The 26,008-nt window shown below is 33.9% G+C and overlaps 1 protein-coding gene and 1 pseudogene across 1 annotated transcript; one reads left to right on the top strand and one right to left on the bottom strand.

Annotated features, from left to right (window-relative positions):
• The first annotated feature begins 3,556 nt into the window (after positions 1-3,556).
• LOC137833005 (acylamino-acid-releasing enzyme-like) lies at positions 3,557-6,298 on the top strand (annotated as a pseudogene).
• A 2,349-nt stretch (positions 6,299-8,647) lies between these two features.
• On the bottom strand, positions 8,648-17,753 carry LOC137833204 (protein ALTERED SEED GERMINATION 2-like). Its single transcript, XM_068641566.1, has 10 exons — positions 17,688-17,753; positions 17,503-17,571; positions 17,176-17,244; positions 16,849-16,917; positions 12,150-12,233; positions 10,931-11,059; positions 10,128-10,243; positions 9,928-10,045; positions 9,307-9,426; positions 8,648-8,761 (listed from the first exon to the last, which is right to left on the bottom strand). Exons 1-10 carry the CDS (start codon positions 17,751-17,753, stop codon positions 8,648-8,650), a joined length of 954 nt encoding a protein of 317 aa, XP_068497667.1.
• Between the last annotated feature and the right edge of the window lie 8,255 nt (positions 17,754-26,008).

Genomic DNA, 26,008 nt, shown 5'->3' with positions numbered 1-26,008 from the left:
GTAAAATGGGATTTACTAAAATTGGTGGAAGATGGGTAAGCAAGGATGGTGACCAAGTTGGCCCAAGTGGAATGAATGAAGGTGATGAACTTGAGGAGGCAGCAATGCAAGATGAACCAACTGTTGAGACTCAAGAGGATGATCACAATGATACTAACATGGGAGAAAGGATGACTACAATGTCACCCTTTGAAAGATTGATGATCAACTGTATGGACACCTTTGTTAAGAATCAAAGCAACCTCTATGTTATCTCTGAATCAAGATTTAGCAACATGGATACACATTTTTCAACACTGAATGAGCAGATTGAAAAAGTCCAAAGACAGATTTTGGAACTATAATTCGAGAGGGAGGACAATCCTTCTTTTTAGTTTACTTCTGTTTAAAATTTCTGGTTTAAATTTGTTTTTGTTTTTGTTGTTTTTCTACCTTTTCTCTATTTGATGAGACAAATAGGGGGAGAAAAGTTGGTTTGTTGGTTCTGTAATGTTCTTAATAATTGCTTCCGTTACTGCTTTTTGAACATTGCTGCTATGAACTGCTTTAGCTATTTTAAAATTGAATTTTGTTTTAAATTGTTAAACTCTGATTTACAAAATTTCAACCGGTTATTTCTGCAAAATAACTTATTGTTTATCTGTTTTGCACCTGTGTATGTGTGTTGGTTTCTCAACTGATTTGGCTGATGTTCCTGTTTTGGAAATCACCAAGACAGAACTGGTTTTTGGTGCTCATCTGTTTTGGATTAGATTACCCTATGTTTCTGTGTTTGCTCAATGAATGCAGGTTGACCAGATTCTAAACAAGAACATTCCTAACAGCATCCCAAGGATTTGTCTCGATCAAATAGGGGAAGATTGTTGAACATGGGAGCTTTGATGTTTCAAATCCACATGAAGCCTGAAGTTGTGCTACTTTTTGGGTTTGGGTTTAGATTAGGCTGTTTAGAATCTTTGTTAAAATCAGTCTTTAACCTTGCACAAAGCTTGACCAAAACTGTTTTAAGAAACTAAGTGTTTTTCCAAGCAAAGGGAAAACAACCGGTTGGTTTGTTGAAATAATCGGTTGTTTGTCACTTAGCTGGCTTGAAGTTCTGAAACTGCTTTTTGAATTAGTTATGCAACTACTTGACTCATTCAACTGGTTAAATCGTGGTTTCAACCGGTTAAATATGTGTTTTCATAACAGATTTTTGAAAACTTGTTTTAACTGATTCAGTTGATCAAAACTGCGTAAAACGGCTGCTTTTCAAATGCTATAAATAAAGCTTTCTTTCAAATCAAAATACACAACAAATACAACAAGTATTGATTCAGATTTGAGAAAGAGATATTGGTTTTTGAAAAGATTTTTTCAAAAGAGCAAGAGTGTTATTCGAGCTTTGTTGTGGTGACAAGATCTTATCATAGGATCTCTGGTTCTATAATTCCAGGTGTTTTCTATCCTTGCTTAGTTTCTTGTAATTGTACTTCGTTTACATACTGTGTGTGTTTGAAATCCTGTAAAGACAGAGGTTATTCTGTCTTGAGGTGTGAAGTTTTGCAAAGGGGTGAGTAGGCTTTGTGGGATTCAAAGTCACCTCTTTGTGGTGTGTGTTGTAATTTGTGTTGATTACTAGTGGAACTCAGAGGGTTGTCTGAGAACTGGATGTAGCTCAGGGATTGAGTGAACCAGTATAAACCTATTGTGTAAATTTCTATTTCTCTCAAACTCTCTATAACTATTTGATAATTTTACTGTTGGCATAAACAATCAATTAAAACGCAGTTTTAACCGGTTAAAATTCTGATATCTGTTTCTTTTGGATTGTTTGATTGCTTTCCTTAAGTGCTTATCTAGATTGTTTGTTAAAGATTCATTCTAAACCAAGTCTTTGCGAAAATCTTTTACTAAAAAATTCACCCCCCCCCCTCTTGTTTAAGCCATCAATTCTTACAGTATCATTAGGAACAGAATTTTTGCTTGTAATTAACTTAAATATCTCGTTGACCTCTTTCTCCATACTCGTGATTAATACTTCTTGCTCCTCAGATTTGTGCATCAGTTCAACAACTTTCACCTTCATTGCACAAACTTCATCCTTTGTTGGTTTGTTCTTCCTAATTCCAACGCTAATTTGGTGAAAACCTTCTTGAACAAACTCACTGCAAAGTTCTTCATTGGAAGCACATAACTCAACAACAACTTGTTCGTTGACATATATAATTCAAAACTTAATTATCTACATTCAAAACAACATTAATGTGATAGAAATTCCAATAAAAATGGCATACCTTATTCTTATGCAAACCACACCGAAGTTCATGGTCACCAACTCTAACATCCATCCAATGCATGATACGGGGATATTTATTTTCACTCCTAGGTACTTGTTACTTATGAAAAAGTGTAGATGAAGTTTCTTTTTCAACTTCATTTTTTCAATGCCATAAATTTAGTGATATTGACCCTTTTGAGTTAAACTACAAACAAAGAAACGCAGTTACACTACACTGAACGCACTACACTGAACACTAAACAACGAAAATCAAACCAAAAGCAAAACAATCAAACAAATAAGCCCTAAACCAAACGAACCAAAATACATACCTGATTCGAACTTGCACTCTTCAACCAAAACCCTAATGCCAACGCACCGCTATGAAGCTTGCTTCTCCCTTCAATAATTGTCGCACACTTGTTTCGCGCCCAATCCAAAACCCCACCAATCGAAAACACACACAAATTCGAACTTGTTCTTTCGCAATGAAGAGCCTCAAACGCAACGTTGTCCCTTCGCAATCCACAACCCTACCTTTCAAACGCACAAATCAATGAAAGAAGAAACCATTTTTTTGGACGCACTCCCTCTCCCTTTCAAAAACCAAAAACGCACGTTCTAAATGCTATAATTTGGGTTTTTTTCCAATTCAGCAAGTGGGTGTATTATGAAGCAAACTCAATAAAGGTCATGTCAGCTGGGTGTATTATGAAGCAAACTCAATAAAGGTTTCAAAATATCAGTACCCTTTTTTATATTCAATTATCTTATCAACTTCCTATTACTAGAATTATTTTGGAACAAAGAACAAATAATCATTAACTATAACTTCAAATCCTTATTATCAATATTTATTTTATAAATAATAAAATAAAATTTAATATAAAATAATTATTTCTTATTATTTAGGAAAAAATGCTAATCTTATAAATTAATATAAATAATTTTATTTAATCAATAATACAAATTTTATTTCATTATTTATTTATTATAATTTTGTAATTTATAAATATATTTCAACATAATTGTAGGGAGATGAGATGCGAAATTGTTAAATAAAATATTTCTGCATGCAAAACCAAAGAAAATAAATTATTAAAATCAACTTTAGCACTGATTTTTAGTAACACTTTTAAGAAAAGTATCATACAAGACAAATATACAAGGCTGTACTAAGAAAAAATTATTTAGTAGATTACAAATAAAAAAGTATTTTTTGAATAAAATAGTCTCCACCTTCAGAAAAATAAATATATTATCACTGTTCTTAATTTTACTTCTTCATGCAACCCAGAATATCTCTTCATTCAGAGTCAATCAAAGGTAAACATTACATACTTTCTCCTCATTGCCCACTTCAATACTGAATCCTGATGCATTCATTACAACTTCCTTATAGCATCAAAATCTGATTTTTATTTCTTTTATTTCCTTTTCTGTATAAAGAAACAAACTTTTACCCTCCCCTGTTACCACCCTTTTATACTTCACTAACTCATGCCACCCTTTTATACTTCACTAACTCATGCCACTGCAGTATTCATTCTCCTTCTTCACTATATTATTTCTCATCTTTTTTTGTACCAAGCTGTTGATTACCCTGTAGGCTAATCTGCATACATTTCACAATTTGTCATTAAAGAAAGAAAATTGCAATGATCTTTTGTGCTTTTGTTTCAGGCTTGGAAATGCATAAGGAAGCTGAGGATGACTATGCTTACCTTTCTAACTTACTTCAAGAGTTCACCAGTATTCCCAACATTGACAAGGCCTGGCTTTTTGGTTGTGAGTCTCCTTTGTTGCCCTCTTTGGAAAATAATAAACTTTTCAATTAGCACTAAAAGAAGAAAACTAGAAATAACCTACATAAGTTAAAATTAGATGAAGAAACTAAATCAGAGAGCTTTTTGTGAATTACTTCATGCATTAGCTAATTTTAGCCCTCAGGAGAATAACTTATTTCATTTTACATCCTTATTGTTTTCTTCTCCATTAAGTATTGTTGAGAAGTTCATCGAAACACAGTTAATTTATTTCATTGATCTGTGATAGTTCCATTGCATTGCTAGCCAAATTGATATTTTACCTTTTTTCTCTGTAGCTCCAGGCTTGCAGTTGCAAGGAATGTTTGCTGTTTCCCAACCAGATCTTTTAACAAACAGGAGGAGGACATCCATCATGTCCTGTAACATTCTAAAAGAAAGGGACAGTTCTGTGAAGTTTCTGTGGGCTCCGTTTCCAATAGAGATGTCTGGCGTGTCTTTGATTGTTCCATCACCGTCTGGCTCAAAGCTCTTAGTGGTTCGAAATTCAGAGAATGAAGGTCCTTGTTGCTTTCAGATTTGGAGCTCTTCTCGAATAGAGAAAGAGTCCTTATTCCTCAATCACTGCATGGCTCAGTATACAATGATGGATGGTAAGTGATGTGTTATTCATGTCTTTTGTTCCTTTGGTACTTGGTTACTTCAAAATTAGTAATGTATCTGTTACGTTGAGTTATAGGAAGGGGAACACAATGGGGAAATGAATAAACTATGAGAAGAACTAACCAAGAAAAGGAATATTTCTACAATATTATTCTCTGCCTCTTCACTATGCAAAAGACATTATGTTGTTCTTGCTAGTTAGTCTTTATGAAAACTGTTAGATTCGCTTGCGGCCATAGGAGCACCCATCTTTGCCGACGAACATATCGATTAGTTGTTGTGACTTACTGTTATTATTTTTAGCTCATTAGTTGTTTAGTTTCATAAGTACTCATATTTTTAACTTAGTAGGGCAAGTCACATCTGAACTGTTACTACAATAATGTAGACATTCATTTTTCCTATTTTATATGGTTTAGGTTTGAGGGTGTCTCGTGGAACATGAATGAACTATGTATAGCATAAGTAGCAGAAGAGCCCTCTCCTGCAAAGCCCACATTTAATGGTTTGGGGGGCTACAAGATAGGTGGTTGTGCAGATAAAGATTCAGGTTATTGGAAATGTCAAGGGGACTGGGAGGAGGACTTGGGAGAAACATATGCTGGAAAGAAACAGCCTGCACTATTTGTCATCAACATCAACAGGTTTCTCATCATTCATTTCAATGATGGATAATTTTTTGTTATGTTTCTTAGATACGAGTCTTGCTTTGGTTTGTATTTTACAGCGGAGAGGTACAAGAAGTCAAAGGAATTGACAAATCTTTGAGTATTGGCCAAGTTGTGTGGGCTCCATTTACTGAAGGCTCAGAACAATACCTTGTATTTGTTGGGTGGTCATCCAAGCCAAGAAAGCTTGGCATTAAGTACTTCTCTAACAGACCTAGCGCATTATATGCTGTTAGAGTAAGAGCACTGCATCATGAGTCAAAATCTAATGAACCAGTACTCCAGTAAGTCACATTAGTTAGATCTTATCAACTCTTATTGTTTTGACGCCTATTTGAATGTATTTACTTATTGCAAAGTTGGTTATTTCTGAACTGAATTATGAAAGCAATGTTTTACATGTAGGTCAACTGAAGAATTTCATGCGCTGAACCTTACTCAAACTATAAGCAGTGCATTCTTTCCACGGTTCAGGTAGGCTGGTACTGGTGGAATCGGATACATTTTTGAAGACCTTTTGTCCAATAGTTATTAGGTTTTGGTTGTGCACGTATTGATTGATCTCCATTTGTTTCGAGGGTGGCAAACATTTTTTCATAAAGTTTTTGGTGTGTTTACCTGTGATTTTGTTGACAAGAAAATGGAAACATTTCGAAAGATGGACATGACTAGCGGAAGGATTAAGGTTATTATTATATTGAATCATGTCAAGTCAATAAATCGTGGCAGTAAGGCTTGAAATTCTTGGATCTGGTGGATGGTGGTTGTAGCAAAAGGATAGGTTTCTTTTATTTTTCTGATGTTTTATTTTGTGTTTTTAATTTTTAAGTTTTTGAGATGTCATGGCGTATTTTTCAGAGCATTGGAAGATATGAAAAAGTTTACTTGAAAGTTACTTGTCTTTATGGTTGAAACAAAGGGTATTACTGTTTTGTCAGCAAGGGATGTATAAAGGTTCTTCTGCAGAAAACCATTTATTCTTATTTGTTTTATCTAAGTCAGGAAAACAATTTAATCTAATATTGGCTCATCAAAGTATATTAGTTGTTTTGAAATATTGGTACTTGAGTTGTATCCTTAAAATTTCTTACCGTTATTTTATCACGATTCAACATTGGTCTGGCCTACTCGGATCAACATCGGCCAAAGCCCGCTCAACTCCATATCGAACCCGAAAGACTCAACTCGACATGGGCATGGACTGACTCGAGTAGACATTGACATGGGCCAACTTGGCTCGAAATCGGCTCCGGACGACTCGGGTCGATTCAATATTGGTCACGCAGCTCAACTTGGTCCATGGTTGACTCGGCTCCACTTTGGTCCAGAACGACCTTATCGACTTTGGCCCATACCGATTCGATTCGACTTGGACCCGGACGACTCGGCTTGATGTGGACTTGGACTGACATTTATTAATTTTAGAATTTTATCTAAGGATGACATTAAATAATTTAGAATATGAATTTATTTAAAATTTTGATTAATTTAGAAATTTTATTAATTTTTTATTTTTATCTAAGAAAAACATTACAAATTTTTGGATTTTTATTTATTTAAAATTTTGGTCCTTCATGAATGTAGTTTCTTTTAACGCGAAACAGGATCATAATGTTTAATACATCTCATTATGGTAACACATGCATAATAATAACGACTAAATGAAAAATAAAGTATAAATACAAAAAGTCATAACAACACATTCAAAACAATATATTGATAATATGCTTAAATTAAATAAACTTGAAAAAAATAAATTAAGTAGAAAATTTTATTTAGAAATTTTATTTCTTTTAAATTATTATTTAAGTAGAAAATAAAATAATTTAGGATTGGCATTTGTTTAGAATTTTGAAAAACTTAGAAATCTTATTAATTTTAGATTTTTATCCAAGAGAAATTAAATAATTTAGAATATGGATATATTTAGAATTTTTAAATTTAATTAATTTAGATTTTTATTTAAAAATAACATTAAATAATTTAAATTTTTTATTAATTTTCAATTTTTATTTAAGAATGACATTAAATTTTTGGGACTTATGTTTATTTAGAATTTTAAAAACTTGTAAATTTTATTTAGCTTAGATTTTTATTTAAGTAGGAAATAAAATAATTTAAGATTTTATATTTATTTCATATTTTTAACTTTAATTACCATTAATATTTTATTTTATTGATTAATTTATCAATATTATAATATATAATGGGTTCATAAAATCAAATGGAAAGAAAATCAAAGACATTAACTTTGCTATGATTTGAGAGTCTTTACTCTATTCTATGATATCTGTTTATATATTCATATAAAATCAAATTAACTTCACGTGTTATGGTTTGAAAATCTTGATTTATGATTTAAATTTAAATTATGGTTTAAGTGAATATTTGTTTTACTGTATTAACAAAAACATATTATCGAATAGTACTAAAAATTGTATGAAGAAAACCAACACTGTATATATTGTAAAAATTAGTATAATTAACTAAAAATTCACTATAATTCTGTACAAATTATGTGGAGCTGGACACAACAAATTAGGCCAACTACAATTTAAAATTTAAAATAAAAAAATATAATTATTTACATATTACATTGAAATTACATCAAATTTATCTTCTAAACATATCAATTATACATGAATGAATAAATAAATCAAAAAATTCCTAAAAAATAACTTAATCCTATTCCTACATCAATATCAGCTTACCTCTTACCTGCAAATTGAAATAATATGTGTATCTATACGGAAATAGATTATGAAATTAGGTAGTAACTACTGAATTAAAATAATAAAATATAAATACATAAAAAATAATAAATTATTGAATGTTGAATACATGATTTTCACATAAAATTATGTCAAATATTCCATTAAATCACACTATAAACACTATAATGGTGGTTGAGAGCTCAACAAAAATAATATAATACATATTACTATTCAAATTAGAACCTGAACTCAACAAAAATAATATAATACTAATTACAATTTTAATTGGATTGAACTCAATAGAAAAATATAATAATTCAAATTCTCAACAGAAAAATGTATACAAATATAAATGCAATAAATATCTTGTTAAAAATTACTTTAGTGGCAAAAAATATTTATAAATGCATAAAAAACAAATATAAATAAAAACAAATATCACAAAAACGAACAAAAATATCTGCTGTAAAAATATACGTAGGCATTCCCCGTCCCCCCAAAAAATAAAAACTGCATACCTTTGCATCAATGTTCTTTTTACTAGTAATTTCATTTGGAAACTACAATTATATCCCATTAATTATTGGAGAGTAAGTCATCATCTTTTGATACGTCTCCTGAAGCATATTGCATCTCATTCACTCCAGCTGCATAATGAAAAAAAAATAAGTACTGTCTCAACTTTAAAATCTACATAAACATAGAAACCAACATAACAGAATGGAAGTTACTTCAGTAACACAGTTAAAGATAGTTGAGTTGAGAGCATCCAAATCCACACCATAATAAAAAATTAGAAAATAACTTACACAACAACGAAAACCTGCCGGCAAATGAAATATATACTGCCTTCAAAAGGATTATTTAATAAATTGGAACTTCTGCGTTCCAGTTGAAAACACTAAACAAAGAATCCAAAATATGCAGGATTAGCATGTAGATCACATCATGGAAGACATCAAAGTGAAACACAGTATCAATTAGCCTTTTAAAAACACAAGAAAAAAAATAAATAAAGGATATTTTATTCCATTATTTAGAGTTTCAATATTTTCTAAAAAGAGTTCATATAACAACACATTAGACTTATGTATCTAATAATGTGACTTAAAGGTTACAACTAAAACAAGCATAGCATAACCAAATAAAATGACACTGCAAGAAAAACAACGTATCCCCTTTCCAGCCATTCATAAAGCAAACTATCATGAAGTTAAAGAACTTCTATAATTTACCCATATCTCAAGTTGAACAAACAAACAAAAACATATAGCATGCTCTCCACTATAGCTGAGGAGAACCTCATGTCTATCCGGACTGAATGTAACATGAGTTAAGTGTATGCTTGAATGTCCCTGGAAAAAAGATACCATTTAAGAACAAAAACATTTGGCTTGAAAACACTTACATGTCCATAACACAACATATACCAAGGAGGAAATGGGAAAGCAAATTCTATAAACCTAGAGCATGTAGTGCATTAGGTATGAAGAATGAAAAATTAACATTACAAACTGCTTTATTTCGGTTTAGGCATTTTGCAGAATAGAGATAGGAAATACTAATGATATTTGTAAAGCAATTTTTTTTTTTAATATGTGTAGACTCCTGTGTATCTTAAATTCATTTTCAAAGAACACCTGTTTAAAATTAATAATATAACCAATATCCAAAGAAAAAACTGCCACCACCACCATCCCTATTTAATGCTTTGTATGATATACATATATATATTCATTGTTTGTGCTTCCACACACTAGAGGATTCTATCACATGAATATGTCATTCCTCTTTAGAACAACAATATAAACACTTCAAGAATTGATAATCACATATAAGTCAAGCAAATGACTCACACGATCAGAAAGATGCATTGGACAAAAGTAATTAACGCAAGGAGGAAGAGACATTGTTTTTCGACATGAGCTAAGAGATGGCAGCATCCTTCTATCATATAAGCGTGCAAAGGAATCACTACAAGATATAGAAAGTCTAACATCAGTTTTGAAATACAAGGATGAATTAATTAACATAATTAATCACCAGAAATATTTACCTTCCACCAACAAGGAGCAAATGAGGCCTAGTTGAACTAATATCAAAAGACTTTAAAGAAAGGACTTGTTTAGGAGGATCAGCAAGTGATCTTTTAGATTCACCTCGTAAGTCAAGCTGACATTAAACATGAAAATTAGTTAAATTAGTTAATTAAAAAAAACCAAGGATTCCAACTTTAGAAAACAGTAATCATAGTTAATCAGCTTTCTGACTAACTTACAGTACAAAACTACAAAAACTACACTCTAGAAAGATTGTTATCACACACTGACTATTACTTGAGCCATTTAATTTCCAAAATGTTTAAGAAAAAGCAATAATGATAGCATCGTGAGATCAAAGATGCAACCAAGATCTCAAGCATAGAATTAACAATTCTCTTGACATGCCTTAGTCATATAGGTTTCCCATGTGCACTTATAGTTAGCAATCTACATGAAAAATCAAATTAAAAGTTTGATCCCTCCTCTCCATCCAATAACAACTTCCCATTAGTGTAAAATCCATAATATATAATGGGATGTTTTCATTTTAATGAAAAAAAATAAGCTCATTGATGAGACAAACATAAATGCTACATGATGCTCTAATAGCAGAAGAATTATTCTCAGCAAACAAATTGATAATTTGGTAAAATCAAATATTACAGAAATGGAGGATAATCAGTTTTCCCATATCACATATATGCATGGAAGAGCTGTAAATTTTAAATTTACAATTCAACTCGGATGTTCATAACAGACAAGGTTCAATTGCATTCAAAACAATTAAGTATGAATACAACAGAGTTGAACCACTTACAACTATATTTCGACACTCTTGGTGTGAAGACACAGCTGGAGGACAAGAGCTACCTTCTCGAAAATCATGTTGTCTCAAGGTCCCATCTTCACTAGCACTCCATACTACAGTAGGGGTGCCATCTTCAACCTGCAAAAAGAGAATAAGGAAGACATGAAAACCAACAGGAAGCAGATTAAATTAGGCATTCCTACATAGGTTTTGTTTTATTTCCTATAACCTTGTACCGCCCAGGTGGTCGGAAGTGATGACGTGGCAGCAAGCTATTATGTAGGCGTGTTGAACGGGGCACCTGGCTGGCAGAAGGGAAGGAAGTCGGGGGGCTCGTGTAGTCGCCAGTTATTAAGTTGGCGTGCTCCGATCTCTAGCATACCTAAACCGGCGGTCACCAGGATTGAGATGAAGTCGCCGGATGTGAACCCAGACGACCAAGTGATTAGAGATCGCCGAAAGAAGGACATCGCCGAAGGATCAGGGAAGCTTGTTCCAGGCTTTCGAGGCAGAGGATACAGTCGTCAGATAGTCATTTCCTAGCTAGCCAGAGGTTGAGGTCGGGGAACAGCTTACCCGAACATGCACGATGAAGCAAGTGAAGTAGATCATGATGGCGGCCGGCGAGACCACAGGGAAGGTGTGTATGATGACACCCGTACTCGCCACACAGAAAAGATCGCGCTCCAAGGCAGCTATACACCGGGTTACTCCTCGCGTGGATAACTTAGTCGAATAAAGCCTGAAGAGTAAGAGGTGACGCCCAAGTCAAGGATGCTCCAGATGGTGACACGTGTACAGCTGGATACGAGCCACGTGTCCATATATGTAACTGTCAGGAGAGAGAAAGTGCACAGGTATATAAGGGATCCTAACGAACTTTGAGGTACGCGCGTTTTAGATTACTTCTTTTACGCTTGCGAGAACTTGAGTACGCTGAGAGAGAATTTGCACGGTTCTAGAAGTTCCTAGTTTTCTCTTAGTATTTTGGTGGTTCAGTCGCTGACTTGGGCGTCGGAGCGTGATCGGCCGCAGCGGCGCCGTTCTGTCTTTTGCAGGTTCTTGAGGTGAATCAAGGCGAAGGACGGAGGCTAACACGGCGCAAAGTCGATCTAGGTTTGACGAGGCAAGGCTCTAGCGTCCTAGTCAACAGGCAGGATCAAACCTTATTGATGTAATGCTATTCAAACTATGCTAAATTGGTAAATTCTTAGACCACATAACTTACAGCCAATTTCTTGACTCTTTGAGAGTGGCATTGTAAAAGTGCATATGGAGTGTTGCTAGAGCGAGACAAGTTAAACAACCGGACCTGGCAAAATGAAAATAAATGAAATGAGAGAATTAAAGTCGCATTACTCATTAAAAAATATTAAAGAATCACAATACTACTCGAGCATCTCCAGTTGCAAAGGCTACAAGCTCATCAGTTTCTGGTAAAAACTTGGTACAAAATATATTTGTACAATGTCCGGTATCAATTGACAGTAGAAGTTTTCAATCAGAATAAATATTCAACTGCAAAATTTCATAAACAATTAACAGCTGAAAAATACCATGGGAGTGTGTTTGATATCTTTTGACAGTTATGACTATAACATTCAAAATAAATTACTTACCCGAGTGTCATCGGACCCAGATACCAATAGTGAACCTCTCGAATCCCAAGCCAACGCATTGACACTGCCAATGTGGCCCTTAGATTATTTGTTTCGAGGGTACATAAAATAGATATAAGAAAATGATAAAAAATGTTTCTTCTTCTCTTATGTGTATGGTTACATCACTTCATGTATAGGAAATATATAAGGAGTTTCTCTCTCCAAATTACAATCTAATTAGGTAGGATACTAATAATGAGATTCTATCATTATTAAATTAATTGCATATAATTGGGTACAATATCGTACAATATTGCATACAATAATTGCATATAATTTGATAATTATTATTTCCTTAATAATCCCCCTCAAGTTGGTAGGTGAAAATCATGAACCCCCAACTTGTGTCGTAGCGTCAAAATCGTTCCTTGTCTAGTGCCTTTGTAAAAATATCTGCAAGCTGATACTGTGTCAGTCTATCTCAGCTTGTAATTTTTCTCGCAAAATGTCACTGTCTATCTCAATGTGTTTTGTGCATTCATGAAATACTGGGTTTGCTGCTATATGTAATGCCGTTTGATTGTCACAGAAAAGTTGAGCTGGCAAGTTACATGACACCTTTAAATCCTGCAACAGATATCGCAACCAAACTATCTCCAAACAAGTATTGGCCATCGCGCAGTATTCTGCTTCCGCTGATGATCTTGATACGTTTATTTGCTTTTTTGACTTCCATGAGATAATAGAAGAACCAAGAAAAATGCAATACCCAGATACTGATCTCCGAGTTGTCTGACAACCTCCCCAGTATGAGTCGCAATAAGCTGTCAATGTCAGATTGTTTTTGGATGGCAATAACAATCCTTGTCCTGATGATCCTTTGATGTAATTTAGGACTCGAATTGCGGCATCCCAATGAGGTTTCCGTGGATCTTGTATATATTGACTTAGGGTCCAAACCGAAAATGCTATGTCAGGCCGAGTAACCGTGAGGTATATGTCGTTCCACGAGTCGCCTGTATTTGACTGGATCTATTAATAACTCTCCATCGTCTGGTGTGAGTTTTAGGTATTGTTTGATTGGAAATTTGTCTGGATGAGCACCTGTGAATCCCGTATCCTGCAAAATATCAAGCGCATATTTTCTTTGGGATATGTAAATACCATCTTTGGAACGGGAAAATTCAATCCCTAGAAAATATTTTAAGTCTCCAAGATCTTTAATGCGAAATTGTTGTCATAAACAATCTTTAACACGCTGAATTTCTGTCAAATCATTTCCTGTCAAAAGAATATCATCCACATAAATCAAAAGGGCAGTAAATGATGAGTTATTTTGTCTTGTGAATAGAGAGTAATCTGTCTTGGACTGTTGAAATCCTACAGATTTAATCACATGAGAAAATGTTGAAAACCATGTTCGAGATGCTTGTTTGAGACCATAAAGGGATTTGTTGAGTCGACATACAATGTTCTCCCCCTGTCGATGATGCCCGGGTGGCAAGTCCATGTAAATAATTTCATGCAATGTGCCATGTAAGAAGGCATTTTGCACATCTAGCTGGTGAGTAAACCAATTTCTGGTTGCTGCAATGGTGAGGAGACACCTCAAAGTTGTTAATTTTGCTGTTGGTGAAAAAGTTTCAGAATAGTCGACACCTTCAATCTGAGTGTACCCCTTTGCGACAAGGCACGCCTTATATATGTCGATGCTACCATCTGAGTTGTACTTTATTTTATAGACCCATTTGCATCCGATGGGTTTTTGCCCAACGGGTAACGGTGTCAAGGTCCACGTTTGATTTAGCTACTAGGCGGAAAGCTCTTCGTCCATTGCTTTTTGCCAATTTGGATTAAGTATAGCTTGAGCATAAGTGTGAGGTTCTTTGGTGGCTGTGATGTTAGCAAGATATGCACTATGTGTAGAAGAAAATCGTGAATTAGAAAGAAAATGATGCATAGGATACCTAGTTCCGTTCGGCCGGTCTTGGGCAGTGGTCGAATGATTGGCTTGGGATCCCGTTACATAGTCTTGAAGCCAGGAATGTGAGGTTGATGTGCGACTGGATCGTCCAACAGGAAGGTCGGTTGGAGAAGGTTTGGTAATGGGTGCTAGACTTCTTGGCATGGGAGAAGAAGGTTGGTCTACTAGAGGTTCAGGTGTATTATGACGAGTAGGAGAAGAAGGTTGGTTTGATGGAGGTTCAGGTGCATTGTGACGAGTAGGAGAAGAGAGTTGGTTTGATGGAGGTTCAGGTGTATTGTGACGAGTAGGAGAAGAAGGTTGGTTTGATGGAAGTTCAGGTGCATTGTGATGAGTAAGAAAAGAAGGTTGATCGAGTGAATGTTGGACAGGAGTGGGTAAGTCAATGTCAATAGTGGGCAAAATACCTTGTAATGGAGGTGAGGATTGTGTTTGTGACTGTTGGTAGAATGGGAAAACACTTTCATGGAAAATGACATCCCGACTTGTAAAAAAAGTGTCTGCATCTATATCAAATAATTTGTATGCTTTTTTACTGTGAGGATAACCAATGAAGATGCATTGTCGGGCGCGCGGATCAAATTTTTGCTTAGGTGAAACAACAATTGCGTAATAGAGGCAACCAAAAGTTTTTAGGTGAGAAAGTGAAGGTGGTTGATTATATAGTAACTCAAAAGGTGATTTATTTTTTAGTAAAGGTGATGGCAAGCGATTAATGATATATGTGGCGGTTAAAACACATTCTCCCCAAAATTCTAATGGTAAATTAGACTGAAATAGGAGGGCTCGTGTTGTGTTTAAAACGTGTCTATGTTTGCGTTCTACTACTCCATTTTGTTGAGGAGTGTAGGCGCAAGTGCGTTGACATTCAATACCTTTTTTGAGAAAAAAATCATACATTGAAATAAATTCTAGTCCGTTGTCAACGCGGATGGTTTTAATAGATGCCTGAAATTGATTTTGTGCAAATGTAATGAATGACTCTAAGAGATGTTGGGTTTTAGATTTGTGATTCATAAGAAATAACCAAGTACATCTAGTATAGTCATCGACTATAATAAGAAAAAAACGTTTTCCAAAATGAGTTGGGGTTTTATGAGGACTCCAAATGTCACAATGCAATAGATTAAATGGAGAATGAGATTTTATTGTGCTTAAAGGAAAGGGTAACGTTGTCTATTTAGCTTTGGGACAAATACTACAATTATTATGAATGGGAATGAGATTTTTACTGATAGGGATAGGTAGTAAGGAAGATACAAGTTGTAGACACGCCAGAGAAGGATGTCCGAGGCGCTTGTGCCATAAATCAGGGTTGGTCGATATTTGAGATGCGTGGGCTTGGTTTGGAAGAGGTGACATGTAGTATAAGCCTGCGTGTTGTTTACCCGAGCCAATCATCCTCCCGTAGCCAAGTCCTGTAAAACGCAACCATGTGGAGTAAAAACGACACAACAATTTAGTGAATTGGTTATCTTACTAATGGACATGAGATTTAAATTAAAAGAAGAAACACAAAGAACATCTTTGAGAGTGATTTTGTCATTGAATTTAATTGTGCTTGTAGATGAGATGGGCGCAGTTGAGCCTGTTGGCAGATTAACATTTGAAAATAAATGATGATGAAGTGTGTGTGAAAAATTATGAATCAGATTCAATGTGATCAGTTGCTCCGCTATCCAAAATCCATGGTTTCGTAAAAGCAAAATTAGAAGAGGAGTTATGGGCAAGCAGACCTGCAGAGCTAACAAATGTGTCACTTTTACCGTTATTGTTGAGCGAGTAAATAGCCTTTGCCAATTGCTGAATTTGCTCGGCACTGAAGCCTTGTACGAGGTTTCTATCGGACTCATTACTGATGCCTTCTTTGCCAGACATGATTTTTTATTTAGGGGATAAAAATGGAGAGGCTGTCAGGGCACCAAGATCGGTGCTCTGATACCATATAAGAAAATGATAAAAAATGGTAAGAAGAAGAAATGTTTGTTATTCTCTTATGTGTATGGTTACATCACTTCATGTATAGGAAATATATAGGGAGTTTCTCTCTCCAAATTACAATCTAATTAGGTAGGATACTAATCATGAGATTCTATCATTATTAAATTAATTGCATATAAAATTTGGTACAATATCGTACAATATCGTACAATATTGCATACAATAATTGCATATAATTTGATAATTATTATTTCCTTAATATGAGAAACATAAAGAATTATTCTCTAAATTCTTGGAGTGATGTTAACCAAGGTTGTCAAACTTAAACATGATCTTAACTTAATCTACTACATCAGTTATCAATATTGAATAACATACATTTTGGAATATACGTTACCAACCTCTAACTCTCCGTCTAGGGAAAGCTTCCGAACGAGGGAGGAATGAGTCTGCAAAGTGTGTTTAACCTCCTAAAGAAAACAAGAGGAACATGTGGTCAAGAATCATAAAATACGACACAAGAATCGTACAATATCGTACAATATTGCATACAATAATTGCATATAATTTGATAATTATTATTTCCTTAATATAAGAAACATAAAGAATTATTCCCTAAATTCTTGGAGTGATTTTAACCAAGGTTGTCAAACTTAAACATGATCTTAACTTAATTTACTACATCAGTTATCAATATCGAATAACATTTTGGAAGATACGTTACCAACCTCTAACTCTCCGTCTAGGGAAAGCTTCCGAACGAGGGAGGAATGAGTCTGCAAAGTGTGTTTAACCTCCTAAAGAAAACAAGAGGAACATGTGGTCAAGAATCATAAAATACGGCACAAGAATCGTACAATATCGTACAATATTGCATATAATAATTGCATCTAATTTGATAATTATTATTTCCTTAATATAAGAAACATAAAGAATTATTCCCTAAATTCTTGGAGTGATGTTAACCAAGGTTGTCAAACTTAAACATGATCTTAACTTAATCTACTACATCAGTTATCAATATCGAATAACATTTTGGAAGATACGTTACCAACCTCTAACTTTCCGTCTAGGGAAAGCTTCCGAACGAGGAAGGAATGAGTCTGCAAAGTGTGTTTAACCTCCTAAAGAAAACAAGAGGAACATGTGGTCAAGAATCATAAAATACGGCAGAAGATTCTTAAATGCATAGTGTGGAGACGGTTTGAATTCGAGTAATAGGGAAAATGAAGAAGAATACCGAGTGGAGAGATTCTGAGTCAAGAATCGCGTGTATGTTGTCATCAAGAAAGGGAACGGAGTCCATGACACATGCGATCTTTGGCTGCGACGGCGAGAGAAAGTTATGGCAGAGCTCCGACGAGAGAGAAAGTTAAAGCAATTTAAGCTAAACCCTCCTAAACCCTCCTAAACCCTGCTAAACCCACTTTTGGACTTCCCTTTCTTTTTAGGTTTGTTAATCCCTTCATTATGGTTGACTACCAACATCTGTCGTTTTATTATTATCCCTTCTTACCTATATTTACAATCTCTTTTACAACTTATATATTTTTTTAATTATTTTTTATCTAATCTTAATATAAGAGTGATAAACCCAAACTTAACAAACACCTCTCCACAAATACTCTTTAACGATATCCAGTTTGAAATCAAAGTCTAAAACGCTTAATCCATTACAATTGTGTCAAAAGCAATCCTTCCTTCAGAATTGATAATTTGGGACCAATTTTTTTTTATAGAACACAAAACATTAACTGTTGCTATTTCAAAGCATGTAATATGAGATTATCGATAACTAATTTTGGAATATATGTTTTGTAACAATTTTCTTACACTTTCAAAGTAAGTGTTCCAGATTTACTAACTATATCTTCTCCATTGGGTGTTCTGAATTGCTACCCCAAATTATCTAATTACTAACTCTCAACCCATATGATTAGGGATTGTATTTTAACCAAAAATACAATGTTGCTTTCAGGCCATATAATCCGCAACGTTAACAAATACCACAATTATACATTCCAATGAACCTATTGGAATATTATATTCTCAAATAGCATGTCACCAAGGTGTGTTTGATTGAGGAGGGAAAATGAGAAAGTGAAAAAAGAAATAAAGGTAGCAGAAAAGAATAGAAAGTGTAGTTGTCTAGATTATAAAAAAAAGTAGAAATTAAAAAAATAAATAAAGAAAAGTTTGTGAATAATTTTTTATATGGATATAAATTTTAAAAAGTTATAAAATAATATATTTATAAAATAATCAAATATATAAATTAATTTTGATTAATTATTAAATAATAATTATTATTATTATTAATGTTAATATTTGTAATTATCTTTTGTTCTTATTATTAGTATTTTATATATTTTATTAATATTGTACCGTTAGGGGCCTAACGATCCTAGGACACACCGATATCTAGTACCGACTGATCTGCAATAAGAAAAATGTGTTAAAGTTAAAGTATATTAACGTAGGTTAAACTGTATGGAAAATTAAGTAATACAATCTTAACTATGGCACGTATATTAATCTCAGCCTAACAAAGGACTAATCAAGCTCATATAAATAGGCACCACAATCAAAGCAAAGGTATGTCATTATTACAACATTTAGTGCATCTGTATACTAAACACTTTCTTGAACATCGAAGAACCTTTTGCAAGTGAACTTATGACCAAGAGTTGAAGTTTGAGCACTGGGAGAGAAATCCGAAGGAAGAAAGGAAATCATGATTGAAGGGATAACTTTTTTGACAAGTAAAAGATACTGTCTCAGCCCCTTATACAAGAACAATTGGCACCCACTATGGACCGAGAGAGTAAGAAGTTATAGAGAGATATCACAAGTGAGAGGATGATTGAAGCTGACCAGATGGCTTTGCTCTTATCTTTGCAAAGGGAGATGGTCGAGTTGAGGCAGAAAAATGAGGAGGAAATAGGACTTCTCAAGGAGGAAATGAAGCAGCAACTAGCAAAGGGAAATTTGATTATCAAACAACAATAGTTGGACGAGTCTAAGGGCACACAGGAGAGGGAGATACCCTCGACTCATCCAATTTATCCTTCAACAAAAACACATCCCTTGGAGACTTAGAGTCAGAATGTGGAGTCATGACTCAACTAGTCCACTCACACGTTTGTAACCATGGGAGATTCTAGAAGACACCCATTCACCTACGACACCATGGAGGCACAAGTACCCCTTACCTGGAAGGGATTGAATGTGGACCGCTACGATGGTATTACAGACCCAGACAAACACGTGGATGTATACACCACCCAAATAAGCTTATACACGTCACACGACTCATTGTTGTGTCGAGTCTTTCCCACATCACTCAAAGGGGAACTCTCAATTAGTTCACAAGACTTTCCCCAAGTTCCACAGACAGCTTTGAGACACTAATGTCCAAATTCGAAACACAATTTGCAACAAGTTGGCCACATCATCTAACCTCCATTGCACTTGTGAACATACAATAGGAGAAGGGAGAGCCACTCTGAGTGTTCATGGAGAGATTTAGCAAAATGTTCCTGAACATCAGGAATCTAAGTCCAGAAGTGGCATTGCAACACATGGTGATGCAATCTAGTTCTTAAATTTTGAAGGAGATTCATGGAAGCAGTAGAAGTCTTAGAAGAGATTGAGTGAAGCACCGAAATGGGTTTGGGGAAAAGGAGAGGAAGGGGCAGTTTCTAGGTGCAAAGGCCAAGGAATAGGTTAGAAACATCTTTGAGTTTCTACTAGGCTATAAAGCATCTAGTAAAGAGAGACTTAGAGAGAAATGTTTTGAAAATTCAAAAACACAATTCAATATTCATTAAAGTCTAAAAACTATAAGAGATGAGCCACTTATTTTTAGGCTTATAAAGTGTTCATAAACCAAGCCTTTTGGATGCCTTCACTTTAGTTAAGTGGAACTTAACTATGGTAAAGGTTGTGTAGCTCTCCTCAAGATGCTTCTAGAAACCTTTGCTTAAATGTTAAGTGAAGGTTTCTGAAAGGTCTTGGAATTTATTTTTAACCTATTCTAAAAGAATGGCTTAGAAATACAAACTCAAAAAATATTATTCTACTATATACAAATTTATTCAAACTAAAACAAAGATTTCTTTTGTATATTTATGTATTAGATATTTTGCTTTTATTTGGAAGTATGGTGGCTTGGAAGTGAAGATCATCCTTCATTAGGTCCCTCCCTTCAAAAGGATCTATCCTCAGATCTGCTTCAAGTAAGCCACCAAAATTGCCAGCACAAGCCACAAGGATCATGTATTCATTTGAAAAAAATAGCAAACTTAAGAAGAATACAAAAGATGAAGATTGAAATGGTATACAACCATGGTGGAGAAGAAAGCTTTGTTTGTTTTTGTTTTTATTTTAAAAATCTTTTTTGAAAATAAAAGATGAAGCAAAAGTGAAGAAGAAATACCTCTTTCAAAAGTAGACTTTAACATGTAAAGAGGTTTTTGATGAAAATGACACAAGTTGTTTATTTTTTTCCAAATTTTTCTTTTTCCCTATCTATTTTTTTTTTAATTTGATTTCATCATCTCTCACCTGTTGAGGTGTTGGAGGATACAAAAAAAAAATTATGGTTTTTTAAAAAAAAAGTGATTTTATTTGTATGACCCTCATGATAAGAATTATGATCAAACTATCAAGGTCTCCAAAGAATGATGTGACCTATCTCCATTGGAACTATATCGGACAAATTGTTCTCTTTATACTTTTCTATGGCTATAGGGGCATTCATTTGGTTTTCAACTACTACTCCTCCCTTTTAACTTATCCAATCGAGTTTATAAGGTTGGGGATGTGGTATTATTTTTAAGGCCAATTTATTCACTAACCTAGAACTACAACAATTACGACAAGATCCTTATCCACAATTGAAGAACAAATGTTATAAAAAAAATTTACATCTTATGTGGAATAAGTTCTCTCTTTGTGATTGTTCTAGTTCAACAAGACGACTTTGCAAAAGTCGTTGAACTACTTATCACTCACCTGTACATGGTTGGATTTCCTCCTCAAAAGTTTCAACTTCCTTTTTCTTTTCAAAAGAAGATAAAGTATCAATAATTTTAGTATCTTGCTCCTTTCAAACCAAATTTCTCTTTTGAGCACACTCAAAAGAATAGTGACCCTTTGCAAGACACTTAAAATATTGAACTTGTTTACTCTTAACTTCTTTGCAAGACACTTAAAATATTGAACTTGTTTACTCTTAACTTCTTTGGAAGAAGAAACATAATTATTTTTATCTTTTTCTTTGAAAGGTTCCTTTTCCCTCTTTTTATCTTTTGGTCTTTGTTTTTCTGAAAACAAATGATTTTCCTTTTTAAAATCTTTGGGATAGTTAGAAGAAGAAGAGGATTTTCAAAAAGAAGATTTCTCTTTAATTGTTCCTCTACCCTAACACAAAGCTGAACAAGATCATTAAAATCATTATAAGGCAAAAGTTCAAATTTATCCCTAATATCATAATTAAGACCTTTTTTTGGAACGAGTATGGTTAATCTAGATTCTTCTCTAATGCTCATGTTTAGCATGAACAACTCCATCTTTTGTCTGTATTGTTCAACAGTCATTTTTCTGTGGGTAAGCCTATGGAGTTGGTGCATCAATTCTCTATCATAATAAGAAGGAACATATATCTTCCAAAGGGCTAACCTAAGCTTATTCCAATACCTTATTTGGGAAAATTATGCAACCTAAGATCTCGTGTATAGGTTGAGTCAGGGAAGCTAAGGGTGGCTAAAGTAACCCTCCTCTCATTATCTATTTGGTGTGCCTCAAAGATTTGCTCAACCGTCGTCTCCCAAGTTAGATAATCATCTATGTTTGTTGACCTATAAAAGGAGAAAGGTCAATCTTAGGTTCCTTGGGCTCATAATAGTTTCTATGTTTATGTTGTTTAGGGTTTTGTTGGTAGTAGTCTTTTTTATGGCGACTACTATGATCATCTTGGCTTTGTGAAGGGCTTATATGATGAATGCTTCTGTTTGTGAGACTGTTCCCCATACCTACTCCTAGACTTATAGACTTTGTCTTCCTGAAGTTGCAAAAGTCTATTTAATTTATCCTTCAACTCATAAATATATTTTGTTTATTTTGCTAGCGTTTCATGGACATCATTAGAATATTGAGGGTTAAGGTTACCATGAACACTGGATTTATGTGAGGGATCACCCATATTTGATTTAAAACATAAATTGTTTCCACAAAGATTTACAAATCAACTTGAATGATCAAAGATTTTTGAAAATGTTTATTTTTTTGAAGTAAATCAAGGAATCAAGTATGAGTATTCTCCAAGTTCACTTTCAGGAAAGTGAGGTGAGTCACAATGAACTATTTAAGTACCAAAAATTTCCTAGCTAGAGTTTAACTTAGATAGTTTTCACAAAAGTTCACTTAAAGAACTTCAGTACAATTTTTTATATATAGGATTGCCACATGGCATGTTAGGAGTGGAAAGTATTTTGAGAACTCATTAGTCATTTTTAGGAGTCTCTTTAGATTACAAAATAAGAGACTCCTCTCTTGTAATTTCTAGACTTGATAGATATATGAAATCGTGTTTTTGAAATTCTCAACACACTTTATCTATGTCTCTCTTTATGATGCTCATTGCATTCTTAGAAACTCAAGGAAGTTGGCCTAACATCTTCCTTGGCCCTTGCACATTGTAAAACTCGTACCCAATCCAAGAACTTCCATGTCCATTCGGTGCTTCCTCCATAAACCTACAAGTATTTCGTTGTCCATCAATCTCCACTCAACACTCAAGAAGAATTTAAGTAAACTATTAGAATTTCTACTGGGATTGCCTTTGGAGCAAATTCCAAATCAACCAAAAGTAAAATTCCACAAAGGTTTTGTGATACAAAAATTCAAGAACAAAAATAGAACACAATTGTATGAACTCCTTTAGTGATTGAAGATTCTTTATGTGGAAGATGAATTAAAGTTGTCCTCTAAAATTTATTTTCTCCTTCTCTTCTTTTATAGAAACTTTCTCAACCAAGTATCACCCTCAAAGAAGAAGTCCAAAAGTTCTCTTCCTCAACACCAAAAGTTGAATCAACAAACCTGTTAGAATTATAGGCCTTAAACAAGAGGAGGTGAATTTTTTATGGAAGATTTTCGCAAATATTGAAGTTTGATTGAAAGACAATGAAGAATCAATCAATTAGAAATCTGTTAAACCAAAAGAAAACTGATTTTAACTTGATTCCAAAAAATCAACCGGTTGTTTTTGCGAAACAAATGGTTGTTTATATCAGCAGTTTATAAAATCAAAGCTAAAGTAGTTTAAAGAGTATAAGGAAAGAAAAGCTAAAGTAGTTTAAAGAGTATAAGGAAAGAAAAGCTAAAGTAGTTTAAAGAGTATAAGGAAAGAGAGATTCATACTGAATGTTTATATTGGTTCACTCTTTACCAAGAACTACATCCAGTCCTCAAAAACCACTGAGAATTCACTAAGTAATCAAACCTTGATTACAAATAACACCCCAAAATGATGATCTTGAACCCTTCAAGAACACACACCACCTTTGGCAACACCACACAGTTTTCAGAACAACCTCTGAAACTACACAACACCAATTCACACAGAATTACAATAATTAAGAAAGAATAAATGGAGTACACCTGGATACAATCTTAGATTAAAGCACTATTGATACAACACAATCCTATTCCACTCTTAAGAATGATCCAAAGCTCTTTGCAATCTTGGAAAAACTAATTTGAATGTTTTCTCTTAGTTGATTAACAACCAGGAGTGTAAAACAACTTATTTAAACTCCAAACCGTTGGTAAAAACATTTAATACAAGAGCCAAAATCAGTTTAAATCATTTAAAGCATATTAAAACCACTTAATAGAATTTTGTTAAGGTATTCAGAAAAACAATCGATTGAAAACATGAAACAATCAATTGAATTGGTTTGACAACAAAGTCAACCAAAGTCAAGCTTTTTCAAATCCTTTTCAAAATACACTAAGTGTAAAATATTATATTTAAATATCACTTCAATACACAAGAGTTTGAACAAATTACTCCTAATCCCAAAGGGTGGAATTAGCCATTCATGTTGGACATTACAAGCATGAAAAGTAAGAAATGAAGATCCAGGATGTTTCTCCTTGATGGCTGCCTTCTCAAGGGTTTTCTATCACCTTCTATTCTCCCAATGATGTTTAGGGTTGTGCCTCACGCCTCATATTTAACCTAGTTGGACTTTGGCTAATTGACTTCTCGCCTGGGCGAGTTGGACGAGAAAAAGCCCAACTTCGCTGGAATGATCTCGCCCAGGCAAGATTGGGCTCGCTTGAGCGAATTCTTCTAGAGTGCTTCTAGCTTAGGCGAGTTTTTGGGCGAGTTTTGAGCATTCCAACCTTCCATTTTCACCTTGTTTATTCTCCTTTAGCCCTTTCATCTCCATTTTCCCCTAGAATCCTGAAATTAACACAAATTTGGGAATAAATCGTTCTTATTCATATTATAAGACTTTGGATAAAGTGTGATGAGAATTTTAGACACACAATTTCATATATCAATGATGTCTATATATTACAAGAGGGGAGTCTCTTATTTATAATCTAAAGAGACTCCTAAAAGTGACTACTGAGTTATCAAAATACTCTACATTCCTAACATGTCATGTTGCAATCCTATGTATAGAAAACTCTTTATTCTTATCTTGTCATGCGAAAATCCTATTTACATGAAGCTCCCCATTCCTAGCTTGTCATATGACAATCATATTTACAAGAAACTCACCATTCTTAACTTGAGATCTGTCTTTGAGTAATTTGGAGAGTCATGGAAGGAGGCGCCCCAAGGTAGTCTTGTTTGGAGAGAAAGATATTCCTATTCTAAAGTTGGCTCATAAATACAAAGCCAAAAAATATTATTCTATTGTTTACATTTAATACAAAAACTAAGGCAAATATTATATTTTAATTTTTCCAAGTTGAATCTCTGCTCTTAGTTGAGAAGAATGGTAGTTTTAGCAAGGATGGTCTTCCATCATAAGAACTCAACGATTACAAAACAAAAGGGTTCAAAGTTTATACTACAATTTTATGACACACAAAAAAACATAAACACATGGTGTGCATTCTAAGAGACATTTTATCAAACACATATATAGGCTAAAAACTAAAATTATATGACAAAATTAAATAAAATTTAGACAAGACTATTGAAATACAAGGTTTAAAAACACAAAACAACACCTAATAGTACACATATCTTGAATCAAACAACAATTAAACCAAGAAATAAAACCCAAAAATCAAACTACAAAGAACATTAAACTCTTTGGGGTTTTGTGGCGGAAAGTGTATAGAAAGAAATGGCACAAGAAAAAATCAAAACAAACGAAACTAAATCGATTAAACTGACAACAAAAGGATATTAAAAGGTATAAAACATCATGAAACAAAGAAAAAACCGATTACACTCAAGAAAATTGCAAAACCAAGTGATGAACATCAAGAACAATGAAAATAAACGGTGGAAAATGAAAATAAACGGTA

This window comes from Phaseolus vulgaris, chromosome 6 (genome assembly GCF_000499845.2).
Source record: "Phaseolus vulgaris cultivar G19833 chromosome 6, P. vulgaris v2.0, whole genome shotgun sequence".
Lineage (NCBI taxonomy): Eukaryota > Viridiplantae > Streptophyta > Magnoliopsida > Fabales > Fabaceae > Phaseolus > Phaseolus vulgaris.
The sequence above is the reverse complement of the archived record's forward strand: the minus strand, read 5'-3'. Positions and strand labels throughout refer to the sequence as shown.

What these genes read in the sequence shown, in the direction of transcription:
- LOC137833204 (XM_068641566.1), bottom strand. Translation starts at nt 17,753, where the DNA reads ATGGACTCCGTTCCCTTTCTTGATGACAACATACACGCGATTCTTGAC. An exon ending in AAGAGTGTCGAAATATAGTT is followed by an intron (nt 10,244 to 10,930) that starts GTAAGTGGTTCA and finishes GTTTAATGTCAG; the next exon opens with CTTGACTTACGAGGTGAATC. An exon ending in TTGCTCCTTGTTGGTGGAAG is followed by an intron (nt 10,046 to 10,127) that starts GTAAATATTTCT and finishes TATATCTTGTAG; the next exon opens with TGATTCCTTTGCACGCTTAT.